Source organism: Astatotilapia calliptera, chromosome 22 (genome assembly GCF_900246225.1).
Source record: "Astatotilapia calliptera chromosome 22, fAstCal1.2, whole genome shotgun sequence".
NCBI lineage: Eukaryota > Metazoa > Chordata > Actinopteri > Cichliformes > Cichlidae > Astatotilapia > Astatotilapia calliptera.
Window position 1 is genome coordinate 26,212,425 of NC_039322.1, and position 20,501 is coordinate 26,232,925.

Sequence of the window (20,501 nt, forward strand, 5' to 3'; positions counted from 1 at the left end):
TGCTGCTCATTGTGGCAAGTCATAATCACAAATTATTGCGGTCAGGAATGTCATCGACGATTAAAAACAGTTGCTCAATTCAAGCTTTTGAAACATCATGCATTTATTGAACTTTTTTTTTAAGAGTGGATTTCCCTGAACTCATGAAGCCTGTCAGGTAGAGACAACTGCTTGTCCCCACAATCTGGAGTCTACACCGTGGAAGGTCTGCGGGTGTATCAGAGAAAATAAATACATTTATACTGGCTGTATACTGGGAGAACTGGTCCACGTAAAGTGGAAAAACAGCAAAACAGGAGCATTATTGATTCAACGAATACAACAAATTAATTTTTCTTCTAAATGATGTTTTCATAATCTTTAGAAGCACAAATTGTGCTAACACAATTCAATGGAGTGCAGTCTACCTGTTTCTTCTGCTTTTTCACCTCATTTTCCTACAGAAAAGATTTAGAATGTTTAATAGTTATGACTCAAAAAATAAGAAAATGAAGCCTAATTTTAAATACGTTAACACACTTGTGAACAGTGCACGCTCACCTTCACTATCTCCTGACCTGATCAAAGCACCCCTATCTGCATCTGTGGAGTGGGTGATAACTGAGACACGAGAGGGAGAAGAGTGGTTGTTTCGGGAGCCGTTACTATGCACGTTCCACTCCGGGCTGGAAACCCCGATTGTAGTCAAGTCGTACTTGCGAGCTCTCTCCCCACTGAGCTGGGTGCCGAGCTGTCATGGTTCTTAATGGAAAAGCCAGTTTGTTCGCTCATTTAGAAATATTCTCACTGCTGGCAAAAGTATCGACCGAAATTGGTGAGGGGAAGAAAGGTTGATTGTTTTATGGCCCAGTCATCGCTGGGAGATTTTTGTCTAAATGAGAAATAGATTTTACCTTTAGTGTGCCGGCTTTTGTAGTTTGTTTGCATGCTAGTCATTTTTCATGTGGATTGGAGGACATTACCGGTGATTCAGGCCTCGGTGGCACACTTTACAGATGACTCAGGAGGCTCTGTCTAACTGCTTAAGCAGCTCATTAGAAAAGAGCTATAGGATATTTCTGTCCAGTGAAAGAAACCGCTCCAGTTTTTTTTTTTTTTTCCTCCTCTTGGCTCCTCATTGCCATAATTGGACAAAAGAAACTTTTGGAAATGTGTAAAAAAACAGCAACAATGTGGTGTCTGCTTCACTGCTTTCTACCAGTCATATTTAAGCTGTGTAGAGTGATGTTTGGACTCCTATCTTGGCATGACTGGGGAGGGGGGGCAGCAGGCATGGTGTCCTTTCTTCGAGTCTGAGGTTAAAAGTGCATTAGAGGTCACAGTGGAGCCTGTTACCTCTACCCCTGGTGCGGTCGGTAATGACCCAAGGGAGTGCAAGATACCCCATCCCACCTCCCACTGTTCCCACCTACTCCTTCCCTGCACAGACATCCAACACAACACACAAACACACACTCTTGTGAACCTGGAGGAGCTCAGGAGAGTTTGGCCTGGAGGAGGCTAGAGGGAAAATCTGGAGTGGAATATGTTATCTTGGATAATGTCGGTTGACCACGCTGACAGCTTGTTGATCCACCCCTTCTCCACACCCCCCCCACCACCACCTCCAACAGCTACAGTCTTCTGGAACACACACACATATTTTCACACACTCGCAAACACACAAGCCTCCTACTGAGTCACCCCCTACCCCGACCTCCCCCTCTTTCATTGCAGCACTGTCATTCATAGAGTGCCAAAGCCTGCTGCTTTATTAAAGCCCAGGAAGAGCAAGCCCTGGCCCGGGTTCAAACAGCAGTGCAGCTGGGACCTGTTACATTTTCGGCAGACTGCCCTCTCCGTCTCACTGGCTATAAATAGCCCCAGTGGTTGTCTCCCTTAACCGAGGAAAAGAGGTTTTTGGGGGAGGAAAAACACACCCGTACGCACACGCGCGCGCAGGCACACACACACACACACACACACACACACACACACACTCACACTTGCACACAGATTAATAACCGTGGGAAGCAATGAAACCTTTGTGTCTGCTGCCCGAGGTCAGCAGGCCAGGAGGTGTTGCTACTTCAAAGACCCCGTTGTGGTTTGTACTTTCAGACGCCGCTGCGGTGGGTTTGATGGGAACATGCACAGGCTGTCAGAAGTGTGATGTGTTGATGGCATCAGACCATGGCAAACGAGCAGAAAACTTGTTGTGAATTGCTATTTGTTTATTTTTCCACTTGATGACCAGTTAATAATGCTGCAGTGGAATCCCATTTTATTAATTTTTTAGAAATATTGGATATACTTTTTTTTTTTTCTCATGCTGGGGGAGTGTTGTGTCGGAAGGGATCCCACCATGTGTTATGTACACACAAACACACTGTCACCGACTTTATGGCATAGACATTTTATGACACTGGTTCCAGCTGTTGACAGATGAAGCTACCTCATTGTAAACCACCACCAACCCAGAATATGCCATCTGACTCCGTAACATTCCCTGTTTTTACCACGTGGATCTCTACGAGTCCAGGATGCCCTAGGTCATTCCCCACATCCACCACCCCACCCTTTATCCTTACACGGCTTCCAGCTGAGAGGTGGGCACAGCTCCAGCCACCGCAGACACTTCCACTTCCTTAAGCTTATTTTCATAGAAACCTTTACCAACGTCTCTGCCGTAACAGTATCCACCCACTGGCACAATGATCTCCTGGGCCGGGAAATGCTCCTGGCGGATGTAGTGGGCTTATTCATTCATTCATGGCCAATTTTTTTTCCCTTTCTATTTGGAAAGTAAATCCACTACAGTTTTTTTTCCCCTCCCTTCTGCTTTTTGTTCTATATTTGCTTGATTACACTGTGGCTGGTTTATGAGATGATGCTCATAGGACACACTGCAGTGGAGTCATGCTGAGTAATGCCTTCTCAAGACAACTCACTAAAAAAGGTTCTAAAATAACTCTAGCTAAATTTGACCTGGACCGCATTTTCTCATCCTTTTCTGTCACTTCACTGTGCTCGGAACAAGATCCCTTTATTTCTATCACTATAGAGCTTGTTAGGAGGTATGACTGAACCCTCTAATAGGGACTCTAGACATGCCATTACCATCAGCACTAAAATCACAATAATTGTGTGGATCACACAGTTATTTCTAAAGTCCGCTTCACCATACAGCTTTAATGTCAGAATTGTCATTCCAGCAATCTATTTCGTCAGTTCATGGATGTATCACATATTCTCTTTGTATCTTCTCCAGCCTCCAGGCCCAATGGACCAGGTAGGGAAGATGCGCAGCCAACCATATGGAGGACCCAACCCCTTCTCGCAGCAGCAGCAAGGACCTCCCACAGGGCCTGGACCCCAGCAGGCAGGCTCTTACCCAGGGCAGGGCTATGGCCCTCCGGGCCCTCAGAGGTACCCTATTGGGATGCAGAGCCGACCACCCGGAACCATGAGTGGCATGCAATACGGACAACAGGTCAGTAATGATTAACTTGGCTCTCTATTTGTACAGTTTTAATTGAAACCTTGCACAACCAATATTTGCTGTTAAGACATTTCTGTGCAGATTATTTTTGAAATATCTGGTGACTTAGGCTAAATTCTTTTCATCAATTATGCTAGTAAATTTAGCAGATTGTCCACTAAGTAGGTGATGAGATGTTTTTGTACATTTTGGTTTACTGCACCAATTTAAGAGTCCTTAAAAAGAAATGTAAAATAATTTGAATAAGAAATATGACAAGAAAAATATTTGTAAGGTGATATGTAGCAGTCGAGTTTAAAAAAAGCAGCACTGTGCAGTCAGAATTTATTCCACAAATTTGTACCATCTAGTGAGAAGAAGACATGAACTAGGATAAGAAACTACAGCATGGTTTGAGAGGAGAGCCTGTAGTATCGATAGGGTAACACTCTTCTGCCATACTGCCAGAGTAATAGAGCATTGGAACAACTATGTCATTACTAGAAAGTCTAATCCAGGTCAAAACAACTCTTCGTTAGCAGAAGATATTTAACAAATGTCATGTATCCAGGTACAGTGACTTAAAGGAATTGAAAGCCATTAAGGCATGACCCTGTTCTGGCTGTCATTGTGTGTGTGTGTGTGTGTGTGTGTGTGTGTGTGTGTGTGTGTGTGTGTGTGTGTGTGTGTGTGTGTGTGTGTGTGTGTGTGTGTGTGTGTGTGTGTGTGTCATATCTGACAGTTAGCTTAGCATAACAATTGTAATTAAACAAAAAGCTAAAGATCTGAAAGACTTACAGTGTGGCCCTGTGTCTGTTTTTTTTTTTAACTAGATATATCTTGTAAACTAGAGAGGATAAAGTGCATTAACATATAACCAAATAACGTTCACCTGCTCTGCTAGACATCAAAGAAATATCAGCATTGTCACCTTGAGTGTCTCTTACCTTGCATACTTAAACAGGACTTTAAATAATAAGTTATTAGGGTGGATGAAAGCCCCAACCAAAATTCTGCCTCTTCTGTCACACCAACCGTTCCTCAACTACATCCATGAACCTCCTCTGAAGAGTCCAACCAAACTGTGTTTCTGTATCTTTTTCACTTGAATCCCAAAAGGCTCTGAAGAAAGAGGAGGGGTGAAAAAAACTCTTTACAGGGATAGACACAAAAGAGAGCAGCCCATCAGTTTCCCACTGTCTGATTTATTTTCATGCTTGAAAGCCAAAGATGGGGGGGAAATCCAAGCTGTGTCGACAGGCACAGTGGGCAGCACCTTCTGACAGCGTTGTCCAATTGAAAACGGCAAACATCCAGTTTGTTATAGCTACTTACTCATAGCTAGGAATAAGCCCCTTCTTGAACTCTCTCAGCCAGGCAGTTCATCTTAACAGAGAAATGCATGCAGGGAATCCCGTAGAGTGAAGCCTTTTTCTTGTGCGTCCGCTGCCTGTGGTCTTGTGCCCATTGTGTGGTGTGATTATCTCATACTGGCCTGCCTGGTGTTTGACCGTGGACTCGATAAGTGCCCTGCAGAGAAGAAAACGGCTTCCCCGCCTTTGTCAGACAGATACAATACAGCCACTTCATGTTGTTTTAAATGTGAGGCCATTCTTTACTATCTTGTATTTTCTTATAGTTCTCGAGTAGCTGAGAACCCCCTCACCCCCCTTCAGTCCCCTTGCGAAGAAGAAAAAACCCCACACATGGCTCCCCCCCCTTCTTCTTTTCTTATTACAGTGTTTCCTCACAAGGTCAGCGCTTTCTCCTTCCATGTTCCTTGAGGGTAATGAAACAAAAACACTGGTATTGAAAGGCATTCCGCGAGCAGGTTCGGGCAGAATATGAAAAGGCTCATATTGAAGTTCAAGGAGATGAAGTCAAAACTCAATTTTTATTTTCATGCCAGTAATTTAAAGCAATACACGGCTGAATTCCGACACTTGGATGCTTTTTCTTATGTGCTTTGACTGATCAGTTTATAGTGAGGAACACACCACTCAAACTGAGGGGTGGGGGGGCAGTTTGTCTTTTCTGTTTAATCTGTGAGGAAGATGAAGAGATGCTCTGATTACTCTGTGGAGAATGAATGGTAAAAAATGAAAACTAAAGAGGTGACTTTGAATATTGAGTTATTTTTATATATTTCTGCAGATCCCATCAGTACACATGCTGTATTCAGGTAGTGACTGATATTCCACAGAGGGGCTCCGGATAGTAAAACTGTGCCTGGTTGTGTCTGCTCGCACTTTCAGATCAAGCATCGCTAGTCTTCCCCTTTGAAGATAAACTACTGTTGATAACTGATATCCTATTTTCTAGATGTCAGCATATGGACAACAGGGCCCAGGAGGCTATGGACAGCAAAGTCAGGGCTACTATGGTCAGCATGGCCCTGCGCCTCACCCTGGACAGCAGCAACCTCCATACTCTGGCCAACCCCAGGGAACCTCTGGACCTTCATACCCCCAACAGGGCCATCCTTCACAGACTCCAGGCCAACACGGGCAGCCAGGACCCCCATACCAACAATCTCAAGGTCCCCACGGCCCTCCTCAGAGTCAACCTCCGTATAGCCAGCCCCAGCAGTCTCAGCCAGGACAGCCACCCTATGTATCTCCCCAGCAACAGCAGAGTCAACAACAGCAGCAGCAGCAGCAGCAGCAGGGACCTGGTCCGCAAAGTCAGCAGGGCTCTCAGGGCCAGCCTGGGTACCCGCAACCCTCTGGTCCAGGGCAGCCACCACAGCAGCAAACCCCACAACAACAAGGGCCCCCACAACAACAACAACCACCACAACAACAACAGCAGCAGCAGCAACAACAACAACAACCAGGAGGTCCACCTCCTCAAGCCCAACAGCCTCCAGGTCATGGCCAGCAGGGCCAGCCATCACCATATTCTCAGACTCCCCCGCTGCAACAGCAGCAGCAACAACAACAACAACAGCAGCAGCAGCAGCAGCAACCACCACAACAACAACAGCAGCAGCAGCAGTCACCTTATCAGAGGTTCCCACCTCCTCCACAGGTAATCCTTACACAAAACTCTATTAGAACACTTTAGCTGTAATTTGATGTGATGTGCTGTGTCAGGGGCAACTGTGTTTCCATTAGCAGGAGATTCCTGCGCTGACACATGCTCTTGACTTTACTGTACTTAATCAGTGCTGTAATGATGTCCGTGCCGATCTAACAGTGGCACTGTAAACTGCCTGCTTCCCAGGAAATGCCTTCACTTGATAACTTTCAATAGTCGGTTGAAAAGAACATTGCACGCTCAGCTTTCCATAGCAAAAACACATGGAAGAAGTGAGATGCTGCTCTACAAGGGTTAAACAGGGAAACAGCCATGAGAGCTTTTGAATAAACCTTTGGTGTGGCCCACTCAGAGCTGCTTTGTTGGTAATTAAGCTTTAATTACTTAGTTAATTAAACAGGCTCCTGTCTGTTAAATGGATAGTATGAACAACAGGAAATGGACCGCACACAAGACCGTTGACAGAACGGGGCAGTTTTTAGTAGTTTCTTGTAAAAAATAAATAAAAAAATATGATAAGTTGAAGCACAAGCTGTAGAATAAGCAGTGAGTTTTCCCCATGCCATGTGAGCCCTGTGGCAACACAAACATGACGTACAGTAAATATTCAAATCACAGTCGGTCACGGCTCTCTACATTTATCCAGCCCAGTGGAGATCTGTTATTTGTATCAGTGTGACAGTGGTTATATTAGCTGTGCACTGCAAAAAGGGAACAAGCAGTAATAAATGCTCGACTCTGAGATTTTATTTGATTTTTTTTTACATTGTGTCCGTTTTGTCTCTTGTCTTCGTTCTTCCAATCAGGAACTCTCCCAGGATTCCTTCAGCTCACAGTCCAGCGCTCCTCCATCTAACCAGCCAAACAAGAGCAGTCAAGAAGACAGCATGCAGGCGCGGCCATCCAGTCTGCCGGTGAGGCTTCTGTCTTCGCTTTTAACTTCTGAATTTTGTAGCAGGTTTCATCGCCAGAATTCCACAGACCACATTCACAGACGCCCTTGATGAATATCCCACAGAAGCAACATTTAAACTAACATTTATAAACCATTTGTAATCGTAACCGCATAGTCAGCCCAACATGTAGGACAGCACTGATATAATTAGTGATGTTAGTCAGACTTGATTGAATTCAGAATCTATAGCCATATGTGGTAGAGGAAAATCACCCAGCTCTAAATGTCATTATGGCTGCCTCTGTGAACATGTTATAATATTTTTCCTTTATTATTTCGATAGAGTGGAGTGGAGATTGACAGGAAATGTGGGGATAGAACAGGGGAATGACATGCAGCAAAGTTCTGGCTGGGTGTTGATCCGGGAACTAGGCTGCTTTAGCCGATTTGGTAAGCGCCTAAAACCCCTCGACCATGGGTTCACCCCTTAAATGAGATTTAAGCAAATCCCATCCTGGTGTTTCTTACTCTGTACCCATTTCTCCTGCTTGAAACTCAGACTAAAATTGAACTTATTTCTCAAAACAGTTGATGTTTACTAGGCTTTGCTCTGTGATTCAGTTTGAGTTACTTCATAGGTGAATTTGTATAGTGTCACTCAGAGTGAAGCAAACATGCAAATGTGGAGTAAATGTTGGCTTTTGGATTCCACCGTGCAATCGATTGTGCTTGTGAATCCAATGGTTTGGTAGTCAATCTATTCAGAGCAATGTGATGGAAATGTTATACATGATCACAACTCTGTGGGTATCATGTGCTTTAGTAGAAAAAGGCCCAATATTTTGTTCTGCAGATGTTAGTGGAGTAATAGCTTTGTTGCTAAATTCACAGTATCTTGAGAAATTTCTCCCTCCTAGATGGAATATTTGAAACCAAGTATCTCCCACCCTCTACCTAACTTCCCCCAACATGTCGTGGCAGATCGTTGTCCCTCTCCTGGAGCCTGGTTCTGCCAGAGGTTTCTTCCTCTTAAAAGGAAGATTTTCCTTCCCACTGTCGCCAAGTGCTTGCTCATAGGCGGTTATCTGATTGTTGGGGGTTTCTCTGTTATTCTAGGTTTTACTCTACAATATAAAGTGTTTTGAGGCGATTGTTGTTGTGATTTGGCGCTGTATAAATAAAGTTGAATTCAGTAGTATCTGGATATCAGTGACAACAGCACAAGAATTTTTGAAGGAGAGGTAAAGAGCGCTATAATGTTAATTTAGACCCCAACCCTTCCCACAAGAAGCTGATAGCACGAGCAAGCAAAGTCACGGTTTCCATTTGCTCTTAAAGAGCAAAGAAATCAGAAAGTGGGGAAAAATAGTTCTGCCTGGATAAGGATTGTTGAAAGTGAAGCAAATCTCGCATCTGATAGCCCTCTGGCTAAGATAAAGGTGAGAGAACCCCCCAACCCCACACACACACACACTCACCCTCCACCAGCCCTCCACCCCATGCTCCGTGTTAAAGAGGTGTCTCGCTGTAACACGTTGCAGTTTCCATGGCAGTGTTTATAGGTCAGACTGCAGATCTAACCTCATTCTGGGCCTCAGGGAAGGAGAGTGAGAAATGAGATCATTAATAAGAAAGAATGAAAGTGAGGGAGCAGAGTTTGGAGGGGTGGGAGGGGGGGAGATGTGTGGGACTGAGGGAGTGCAAGCAAATAACTTCAAATAGTGTGAGTGATTGGTTGGAGTGGAAGATGCTGAAAGAGGGAGGGATGAGAGGCAGCGCTGTCTACGCCAGTAGGGGATGCCCTCAGGATGTGTTTCCCTCCTCTTTTATTTATTTCCCTTATTTATTTATACACTTCTCTGTGGACCTGGCCATTGGTCAGGAAGGCTAGGCCAGGGCTATTTTTATTTATTTCTTTATTATTATTATTTTTACTTTCTATCTTCTCAGGGATTCCCCATCAGTGTTGTCTGATTGGCCGACAGAGCCATTAATCTGGTTATGGCAGTGGTAAACAGATCTCCTCCTCCCGTTCTTTTTCCTCCTCATCCCTGCGGCACCAAAGTGTGTGCAGATGAGACCATGCTAACTCAGAGTATAACCCTGCCAGCCTGAGTCCGAGCAGCTGGGGTGACACCTGCAGGTGTTAGAAGTAGATGTGCATCGATGATACCTGTTGTACAAGGTGCTGAAGTTATTCTGTAACCTCTGCTAAACTATAAAAGCGGCAGAAAATATCACCAACAAGTCAGAAATGCTGAGAAAAGGATTTGTGACAATGAAACTCTACAATAAAGAGTGGTGTAAAAACTCCAATGCTTTGTGCGATAGAACTGAAATATGTGTAAAGACTGCTCTCAGTAAGAAAAAAAATAGTACTTAGCCCGGTCCTTTCCCCCGAACTCAAAATAAATGGATGTGTTGTTAAAAAAAGAGCCACACATTCATTACAGCCTGCATCACAATTCTGCTGTTGTTAACAGGACACCTACTTATACAGACAGTGGTCCTTACTAGGGCTGGACGATATGGGCTAAAATTCATATCGCATATAATTTGAAGCATGTGCGGTAACGATATATATCGCGATATATTCTTTTCTTCTGTATAACGTATTTTCCACACTATAAAGCACACTTAGAATCCTTTAATTTTCTCAAAAATCGAGAGTGCGCCTTATGTATGAATTCTGGTTGTGCTTACTGACCTCGAACTGATTTTGGCGTGCAGAAATCTGTTAAAAAATGTTTTAGTACAACTTTGGTAAGCCGCACTGCTTGATGGATTGTCAGAGCATTACGGCTGCCGTAGTGAGGAGCTTCGCGGAGTAATCTGGGTCCAAAACTCCGTCCCTTCAGGTCCCAAAGTCAAACGAACACTAAGAGTTAAAAACGGTCTAAATTCTTTCATCTGTAATTAAATCATCAGCGTTGCTGCTTTATCGGGTGTAACAATTAAGTTTTACATCCATGCATCCATGAAAACAGAATTTATTTAATTTAACGGAGTTAGAAGTTAACAGGAAATTAGCTCGCTAGTTTACACCTAAACATTTCATACAAAGTTCTGACAGTGACGCTGGAGGATGAACGCCAACTTTTTTTCCACTCGATAAAAGTTAACGTGAGGGATTCTGGTGGTTAGGGACAAATGCAATCGTATAGCAGGATGCTATACACGGGCCAAACTTCAGTCAGGAGAACAACTGAGATTATTCGTGCACAATACAAGGTTAGTTATTAATATACTGCAACAACATGGGACTAGAGCAGCTGCGAGAGAATTCAACATTAATGAATCAATGTTACGGAAGTGGAGGTAGCGCAGTTTTTGGCTTTCCCCATATTTCAAAAGTGCTTCATCTCTTTGCTATGACTGTCGCCCGCCATAATTTGCAGATGATAATGGTTGTAGCCGCTGCGATGCTTTCGACCAAAAAAGGCGCAGCTTGATGACATCATCAACATGCGCTATCGCGATAGAGCGATATAGTCAAAATCTCTATCGTTGGCCAAATTTATATCGTTTCTATCGTATATTGTTTATATCGCCCACCCCTAGTCCTTACTACTAGCTAGTTGAGGTAGGCAGCTCGAGCTATGCTGTGTCACACACATAACATGGCACTCTCTACTTATACCATATAACAAACACAGCACAAATTGGCGGTCTGTTTAATTTTTATGTCGCTGCCCTGCATCACTATCCATCCCTTCTAACACCTCAACGTCCACCGACAGGCTCTAAAAATTATCACTCCAGTTTTTGTGCATGATTTCTGGGGACCTGTGAGGTCGGAGCCCAAAAACCAAAGTCTTAACTGCTCTGCCATAATAAAATAATTTCAAACGTGAGGTCACTGCAGTAAAGAAAACAAGATGCATACTTGTATAAAAAAAATGAAATGATAATAACATTTGTGACCAAGGAATACAAATATCAAAAAGAATGAATGTAGTTATAGTAACTCGCTAACTTGAGCCGTTTTCGGGCTTGAATGTGAAGTTGCCCTTTGTCCCGTGTTGAACACACCAGGAGACAGTCAACCTCGGATTTGTTGTCACCACTGGAAAACCTCTGTTTGGTTTAGGTGGGAATTGGCCTGGATGGGTACCTATTGCATGTGCTCACTTTGACATTGTTAGGAAGCAAGCCAGGTTTGGAAGTAATATGTGTAATATCTGATCTGATTATTGTTGAATTTTTCTATTTTAACATGCAGTTCCCCCAAATAACCGAGAGAAAGATTTACAGCTGCAGTCATAAAAAGAAAAGATGATTTAAGGGGTCATGGTCAGACTTGTTGGGGTTCATATGTGTTGGTTTGACCACATATGAAACCAAGGTTGTATAAATCAAATGTATAGAAATGTTTTTTTGTGTGTGTGTTGTCCACACACAAATTCTTCCTTGTATTCTAGCCCAATAAATGTGGAGGTTTTATGTGGTATGATTATTTTTATTTTACACTTATTAGTGGATTGATGAGTGTAATAGATACAAATTTTCCTGTTCTTGTCTCAAAATAAGTAACTGGTACTAAATTGTGTTTGTACTTCTCTCGTTTAGGAAGCGTTTGCTAATCTTAAATAACTAATTAGCCTTACGCCAAGCAAAGGAGCGTATTTAAGTGCATCTGTCAGAAAGAAAGGTACAGGTTTATTTTGAAGGGGGGAAAAAAGTATGTTTATTTTGTAAGAACCTGCAGTAATTTGTATAGACTCATTTCTTTTAATCTGCCTGAGATCTTGTTTGAATCCCGATCCAACAGCGACTGAGGGGTAAATGCCATTTAGCTACTTTAGTAGCATTCGTGCAGAGCCAGCCAGACATCACCTCATCGAGAGCACAGATGGGTCTGTTTGAGGCAGGTGCTTAAAAACCCAGCGTCTGTTAGGCCGCTGCTGAGGTGGGAATAAAGGTGTACAGAAGGCTCAGTGCCTGCTGGAAGGCGCAGGTAGGAGAGCAACAGTCGGTTTGAGAACAGGGCTGCGGATAAGAAGTGGAAGAGAGAGAGATTAAAACATAGAGAGACACACACACATGTGCGGTCAGAGTGGAACTAGCTGAGCAGGTTCAACTGGTTCCTGGTTTGTTTTCACTCTGGCTCCAGGAGACACATGCACAGTTTAACTGTTGAGTATTTACCTCGCTGTTCATTTGATCAGTTCTGAGGAATCCTTTTTTTATGTTTTTACCGTTTGGTTATCTAACTGAAGCTTGTCTGGGGGGGGGTGAAATACAGCAGCAAAGTAGTAGTCTTTGTGGTCTTCGAATATACATCTGGCCTTATAACACTTGTGGCATTTCAAGGAAAGGAAATGAATTAAGAGATAAGAAGTAGGTGAGGAAAAAAAGGGTTTGTGTTCTTTTTTTCGATCAAATACTTCACATTATTGACTCTGTTTGTAATGAATAACCATAGTTCATGATTAAAGGGGGGACTCTGCCATTTTTTTTTTTTTTAAAACACATGAATGACTTAGCTCTTCTTGAGGAGCTATTTAATTTCCCCTCTGGCAGCTCCTCAACGAGTTTGATGTCTGTGCTAATGTCACACGTCTGGGACACACCTTTAATGTTGACGTGTGATGCTGGTCAGATTTTTGGGGTGTCTGTGTGTGTTGTAGTAGTAGCCATGCAGACGTGAATACTCGGGAACTCGTTCGTCGAGGGCCCAGCAGAAGTAAAGCAGGCGTCTTTCATACTCCTTAGATGTGACATTTCCTCTCTGTGTCAAACCGTGGAAAGGGGAATAACTAGCAGGACACCATCAAGCCCCGTCACTCCCACCCACCTCTCTTCTAGTCTTTTTTTTCCCTTCTTTTTCTTTAAAATCCCCTTCTTGTCCTTTCCCAAGTCTTTTGTACACCCTTTCTCCACTGTGGGGCTAATCCCACTCAGGACCGCCCACTGCTTGTGGTGCTCCTCTTTTCTGATGTGTCTGAATGTGCTCTAGACTTAAGAGGAAGGTCACATGTTGGTCATACACTTGCACTCGAGTTTGTTTTTTCTCTCCTCTGTCCTGGTCCTCTGGTTTCTCTTCTCACAATAAGAGTCTTTACCGTTAGGAGAATGTATTTCCCTAATTATGCAGATTCTTGAGCCTTATGTGTGAAGTCATTGATGCATTTCTGCTATTTGTGTTCTCAAGTTCCTGTTTTTTGTTGTTTTGGTTGGACAGCCATCCACTGAAGATCCTAGTTTTCCCCACCTTTAAACGTATCACTGCTTAACTTAAGTCCCGCCTTTGCGTGAATCCACTCTTATCCAGAGCTCAGGGACCACCCACACCAACAACAGTCCCCCCCCCCCCCTCTTAATGACCTTTAATGTTATGTGCCAAGCCTTCTGATCTGGAACCGAGGGATCTTCCAGCCTTGCTGATCAACTCCGAGTCCCCCCCCCCCCCTCCCTTCCCTTCCCCTCCCTTCCTTCTGCCTCCAATCCCCATTCCCTCCTCAGCCCAACCCAGCTCTGCTCTCATGCGGCAGCTAAGCTTGTTTTTGCGACATAGCTCTGGAGCAATCAGCCTGACAAGGCCGGCCCACTTTTTTTTTCTCTCTGTCTCTCTCTCTCTCTTTTTTCTCCTACCCAGCCCAACCCCCTCAGCGCCTTTTTCATTATTACACTCTGTTTTTGTGCAGCATTTCTTTATTTCTGTTTGAAATATATTTCTATATGAATATATTTCTCCCCCCTCTCTCTCTGACTCGTTCCTCTTTCTGTCTAAATTCTCGTTTTCTCTTTCCCTCGCCTGCGCCCTCCTCCCCCTCTCTTTCCTTCCTCGTTCGCTCTCTTCTCTCAGTAAATCAGCTTTCATAACGCTGTGCAGCGCAGCCTTGTTTTGCGAGGTTCTGACAGTATTCAGAGTCCTGGGCCAGTTTCCTGTTGCTATTCTGGGGGCCTTGCTTCCTGTGTGGACATGTCTTATTCAGATTCCAGGGTGCCTCCCCCCATTCTCCCAGCTCATCTGTTTCTTTCTCCTTCTTTTCTTTAGATGATTTTTAATGAATCTATTTGAGGAAATTTAGTCTGTTGACAAAGTGTCTTGTTTTGCATTTACTTCACTGAATTGTTTCTCCACCTGGAAAAAAAAACACCCCAAAAACTTAACAAAAAAGCCCTGACACACACACACACACACACGCACACACACACAGAGTGCATCAAGCACTCTCCCTTCTGCGCTCTCTGCACACTCACTCACTCTCACACTCGCGTGCACACTCTCCCATGCCCCTCCCCTCTGCCTCCATTTTTGCTGGGCTGAGCTAGTTTTGCAGCACAAAGACTGTGGCTGACTGCAGCACTGTATGTCCCTGGCTTTCTCTGGCGCTCGCTGGAACAAGCTGCTGAGCACGGACTGATGAAAAGAGGCTGACAATGAATTTAACTCTCGCTCTGCGAAATATCCCTTTTCATATTACATATGATTTTTTTCCTCCTATCCCCAGTTAATTCACTGCTGGTGTCCGTTGCTTTAGTAGCGCCCTCTAGACACACTGTGTGACAGTAAGAGGGAGGGGCGTTGCTGGTCTGGAAAGCAGGCAGACTGGCTGTAGAGGTCTGGAGCTTCCCCACCCTTCTAGCTCCCCCACCTCACCCCGAGGCCCCTCCAGCCCCCTCAGCCCTGCGCATCCCATCACCCCTCACCTCGGGCTGGGCAGCTGCCTGCCTCACTCGGGCATCTGTGCGCTGCCCTGGGACTCCCTGCTACTATTGTGATCTCCACAAAAGGCCCCCCACGCACACACCATCTCCCCATTATTCACAGCAATCAGACCCCTCCAACCACCCTCTCCCTCCCTCCCTCCCTCCTCCTCCTCTCCACCGCCTCCCTTCATCTACTCTGTGGTAGCTCCACACAGGCTGCTGCAGTGTTTGTGTGCATTGCACACCTCCTTTTTTTTCCCTGTTACCCCCACAGTGAAGCTCAATTAGGCAAATGTGGAGCGTTTAAAAAAGACCTCCCTACTTATTGATTAAGATTCATAGTTGGCCTAGATTTTTTTTTTTACTGCAAGCCTGTATCACACAGCAAAGTAAAAGCTGAACAGCACCGATCAGTGTCAGAAGGATTAGATTTTCGTATATCGTGGCATCCTCCCCTTTTTTTGTTTTTGCTGGTTCACTCTTTCATCTTCTACTTTCTGTTCCATGTTATTATCCTACCCACGCTGCTGATAAAGTAGCAGTGTAATGTTGATCTCTCGGGAGTTTGAGCTTGCTCATCTGTGGAGGTAGTAGACATTGTGTCTGAGATATCTGTCCCCAGCAGGGTGCTGTGAGCGTTGTAACACCCTGCTGTTGTTGTCACTATCCACCTTTGTTATTTACCTTGGGGAGATGAAATTGCACAAATGCGATTTGTTAATTTCAAACACTAACTGGGGTTCGAGTCATCTGCTCGGTGGCATATATATATGGTAAGGGTGCATGGCGCACCTATAGGGTGCTTTGGCTGTGCCTGGAGTTTCTCGTCTGTCTGTGCTGTGTGTGTGTGTGAAACCCTGTAATGGCTGCTGCTGCTGCTGTTTGAGGCAGGGGCCTGCCTTGCTTCTCCTCCTTTCTCCAGTTCTTCCCTCATAGTGGGATGGGAGTGCCCCCTTATGGTTGAGCTCAGCCCTGCAAATCTTGAGCTGGGGCTGGAGCAGCCTCTCCCCAGGTCTTTGGTTGACTTCCCATCAGCCCTTGGTATGTGGATACAGTCCCCAGATACAGGTGGAGGCTCTGGGGTGGCGGCTGACATGTCGGCAACGCCCACACGTCTGTCTTCTTTTCAGCAACCCGCTGGCATTTCATGGTAATGTAGCATTGACTGGTGGTTTGACAGAACAAATATCTTAAATTGTACTTTGTCTAAGGACTGTGTGTCATTGGTGAATGATGAAGACAAGCGCTCTGATCATAGGCGAGAGATAATGTGCTTTTGGGCTCAGTAAGTCAAGTCAGCACATTCAGATTCTGAGCTGAGAGAAAGAGAAGAGAAACTGCGCTGAGGAAAAAAAATTCACTTGATCTTAAGCTTGAAAGGGAAGCGATGACTTTTCCCATGACCCCATTCTGATATCAAAAGCCTACTTTGTCCTGAACAAGTGGTAAATGCGCAGCGCTGGAGTGCTCTGCTGACGAGGTCGTTGGCATATAAACATAAACATCTCCAGAATGAGATGGCAAAAAAAAAGACAAAAAAGTTTGAGCGTGCCCTGTCCACTTTGTGCTTCCGTGTTGTCTCCCAGGCCTCCCCAACAAATGTAATTAAAGGAGCTGGAGGGATATTGGGGGGTGTGGGGGGGGGTGAACAGGGCTTTGGTGCGTCTGCGTTTCCTGTAACAATGACGGGCTTCTTCTTTTGTAGTAGCTGACTGCACCGTGACCCTGCCAGGCACGCAGGGAGGCCGTCGACAGAGACATGCAGACCTAGGAATGGCAGCAACAGGGGGGAGGGACTGTGTCGGCTCTAACGTGTCAACCACGTGGATCACAGTAACCATGGCAGCCCTTGACATGCAGCCAGCTTCCCCCTCTTCCTCTTCCATCCCTTTCTTCTTACTCTCTTCACTTTGCCACAGCGGATGTGTCGACTCTGAGCGAGCTGGGTTTGTTTTGTTTTGTTCTTTGCTGTATATATTGTGTTCAGCATCTGGAGGCCTGAGAACGAGGAAGCTTGCCAGCCCAGGCAGCGGGTGAGACTCTGAGGTCTGAGGATGACAGAATGAAGCGGGTCAGGGCAAGTGTGTGACTCAAAGATGAACTTTGGCACCCCCCCTCCCTTCTCTTCTTCCTCCTCTTCCTCCTCACCACCACCACCAGATCTAGTTACACCACTGACCAGGGTTACATGTTCCAGATACGTGTCATTAACTCCGAGCCACTACGCTGCTTCTTCCACTTTCTGCTTCTCATAACCTACCAAAGAAAAAAAAGAGGGAGGAAAAAAGGCTGGCTTGGCAGACTAATGGCTCTGGTCGAGCTTGATTGATTCAGTGAAGTAATCTGCAAATGGAATACATTAGGACGGCAGAGAGCAGAGCAGATGACTCAGAGACAGCACGGGCGAGAGAGATGTGGAGAATGTAAGAATTGTGGGAGCAGCGAAGATTTTCAGCATTTGTGAACAAGAAGTGCGTTAGAAGAAGGAGACGAAGAAGAATAAAATTCTGGAAAGTTTGTATCGTTTTTAAAATGAATTTGAAACGAATTCATCGTTCGAAACGCTGCTTTTTAGCCTTTGAAAGCTCCCGAAGTCTGTTCTGCACTTCTCAGCTCTGAAGTTCCATGTTAGGCAGTGCTGGGAAAAAGCACAAAATGGCTGCCACAGAGAGGCTTTCTACAGAAAGAGCTGCAGCTTCTCTGCTGCTCTCTCTGCAACACGGCTCACCGGTCCTCCCCTTTCTTCCCCTGCACATAGAGAAATGGCTCGTTTCTGTATTTTCATATTGTCAGTTGTCATATTTGCCATTGATAATGCTGCTGTGACCTTCCTTCAAGCTCCCCCCCCCTCCACACACAGTCACACACCCCACCTGTGCTCACACGCTACTCCAACTTAACCACGCCACCTCTCAACTCCTCCTCATGCCTGATCTATGTCCTCTCTCCTCCTCTTCATCATTTGCCTTAAATAATGAGCGTGTTGAATAGCAGAGCCTCAGCAGCATCAGTATCACCAGCATCCACCACCCCTCCCCCTCCGTCCTCTCCTCGCTGTCCGGCTTGTGCAGTCAGCAGAACAGGCTGGTGCTGTGCAGTATTGAGCTGGGAAAAATCAATGACTGCAGAGTGGGAGTAGGTAGGAGCTTGTGTGTGTGTGTGTGTGTGTGTGTGTGTGTGTGTGTACAATTCTTCTGCCTATCCAAGCTGAGGATTCAGAGCTGTCAGATATTTACAGAATGTTAAAGAGCTCAGTCTGTACGCTGCATACGTGCCACTGTAGCAGTGCACACAGGCTGCACAAACGGAGCTTTTGCCGGCGTTATCGGGCCATTAAGGGATATTTTAAATTTTGCGGTTTTCATGCCGTACCATGCAGCGTTGTCACAAAAACACATTTGTTTGGGTTTTTTTTGTTTACTTTCCTGTTTTTCTCAGATGTTATGTCACTTTAAAGTCCTGCTGATTTATTCTGGTCCCAGTCTGGACCTGTTAGCACCAACCAGCTTCTTTTTGTTTCTTACAGATATTCTGTAATCTGGAGGAAAATAAAAATGGAAGACTGCTCTCACAACTTTATTCCAGCTAACTCAATCCCAGCTTTTTGCTGGACACATGATGCACACTTCAGTGTACCAATTAGCCATGCACGCCACACAGTGGACTTTAAAGTGTGGCAGGAATGACGACCGCTAACAGTCCGTCTCAGAGTTAGGAGTTCAATTTTAGCACCAGAACAATGCAAACGTGGTTATTTAATATGATTCTCTTGAGCTTTAATCAGTGCTGCTTGGAAATGGTCGTTGGAACCCAAACACAGCCAAAGATCGTTGAAATCCTGGTATTGCGTGATAATATGGTGGTCGTACCTTTAACCCGCCATCCTAACCCATCTAATCTTGATTGGTGTAAAGTGATAGTTGCTTTAATGGCATGATTCTTGTCTCTGTGTGTAGCTGGTGGTCATCAACCTCTAGGCTCCAAGACGACAACATAAATGTGTGTTTCATGCGTAACTAGTTTGGAGTTACATCACTGCCAACCTTTGATTAAAAGTAAATCTGTCAACTGAAAATAGGCTTAATAAAAAAAGGCAGAAACTCCACTACACAAACTACACACAAACGAAACTACACAAACTATAATAATCAGACAGTTTACCTCAATCCCCAAATCTTAATATGGTTTAAAAGCCACTGTGAGGCGGTACTACCAAGAATGACGACTGATATACTCGATTGATCTTGTTCTGCTTTTACACCCCCATGGATCTCTAGAAGTACCCCACATCCACGATCATGTGTTAAATCCTTTTTTCTGTCTCATGATGACAGTTTGTTCGTCTTGAGTGTGCATCCTCCTGCTGAGGTGTCTCCTCAGCTGAACCCACTAACTGAATCCTTTCCTCTTTGGTCTGTGTTGAGGAAGCTGTGGTTTAGAACTTGTTTTGTGGCTGAGATTTGACTCTGAGCAGCAGCTTCTGAGTCTCTGTGAGTACCAACTACAGAGGTGGTCATCGTGGCATCTGGCCAGTCGGAGCCCTTCAGATGGAGCCCTCTGTCAGATGACCAGTCTTGTGATCTCTTGGTTGGGAACAGGAGAAGGAGGGGGTGGGTGTAGGTCAGCTGACGATGCTGGCTGCTGGAAAAAGGGTTCCTGCTATGGTTGTTTGAGCAAAGAATGTCACGCTGTTCGGTTCCCTGTTCTTGATTCCAAAGCACGAAGACCTAATGATGTGCCTCTAACCCACTTTTGCATTTGAGAACATTAATTGGGCGTCAGCCAGGGAAACACTTTGGAGTGCGATACTCCCTTCCTGCTGCGTTTCACGTGGTTTTGTTGGTGCCGTATTTCCAGTGTGGGTCAGAGAGGCCTGGGTTTGTGCAGTCGCCGGAGCAGGAGAGGAAGAGCCGGAGGGAGGGAGGGCCGAAGGAACGGGGTGAGGGTGGATTGGAGGGGGAGGGAAGGGTGGATTCTGAATCAGCGTTGTCCTCCTGTCACTCCCTCTGGGGTTCCTCCATCAGGTCACATCCCAAAAATAGCAACGGGCGCCGTTTCAAGTGCAAAACCGCCGGCTTCGGGGCTGCAGCCAGCCTGCGAGTGTGAGATTTCTATGGGAATAGTTGGCCACAATCCAATGAGTGCTGCTTTATTTTTCTCTCCCACCCCCTCCTTCTCCTCCTCCTCCTCCTCACTCCCTCCCATTTTTTTCCCTTCCTCCAATGTGACTGGCAGATGAGCTTGCATTTCTGAGTGAGCACATGGTCTCCACGTGAGTGGCCAGTGTGTAAACATTCACCTTCCCACAAACATAATCATTGCCGGCTGCCTTCCTACCTTCCTGCCCGCCCGCCCGTCTTTGTGTCGCAGCCAGCGAGGCTCAATAACAACACCACATGGCACCAGAGCCCGTGCCCAGCACCAATTATTTCAACTGCCTCCCGAGATGAC

The 20,501-nt window shown here is 45.3% G+C and overlaps 1 protein-coding gene across 3 annotated transcripts in view; it reads left to right on the forward strand.

The window, feature by feature from the left end:
* Positions 1–20,501, forward strand: part of arid1ab (AT-rich interactive domain 1Ab) — a 56,667-nt gene that overhangs the window by 21,633 nt on the left and 14,533 nt on the right. For all 3 annotated transcript variants that reach the window (XM_026157442.1, XM_026157443.1, XM_026157444.1), the window contains exons 2-4: positions 3,251–3,472; positions 5,783–6,490; positions 7,306–7,413. In XM_026157442.1, coding sequence (XP_026013227.1) covers positions 3,251–3,472; positions 5,783–6,490; positions 7,306–7,413 — 1,038 coding nt within the window. The remainder of the gene's footprint in view (positions 1–3,250; positions 3,473–5,782; positions 6,491–7,305; positions 7,414–20,501) is intronic.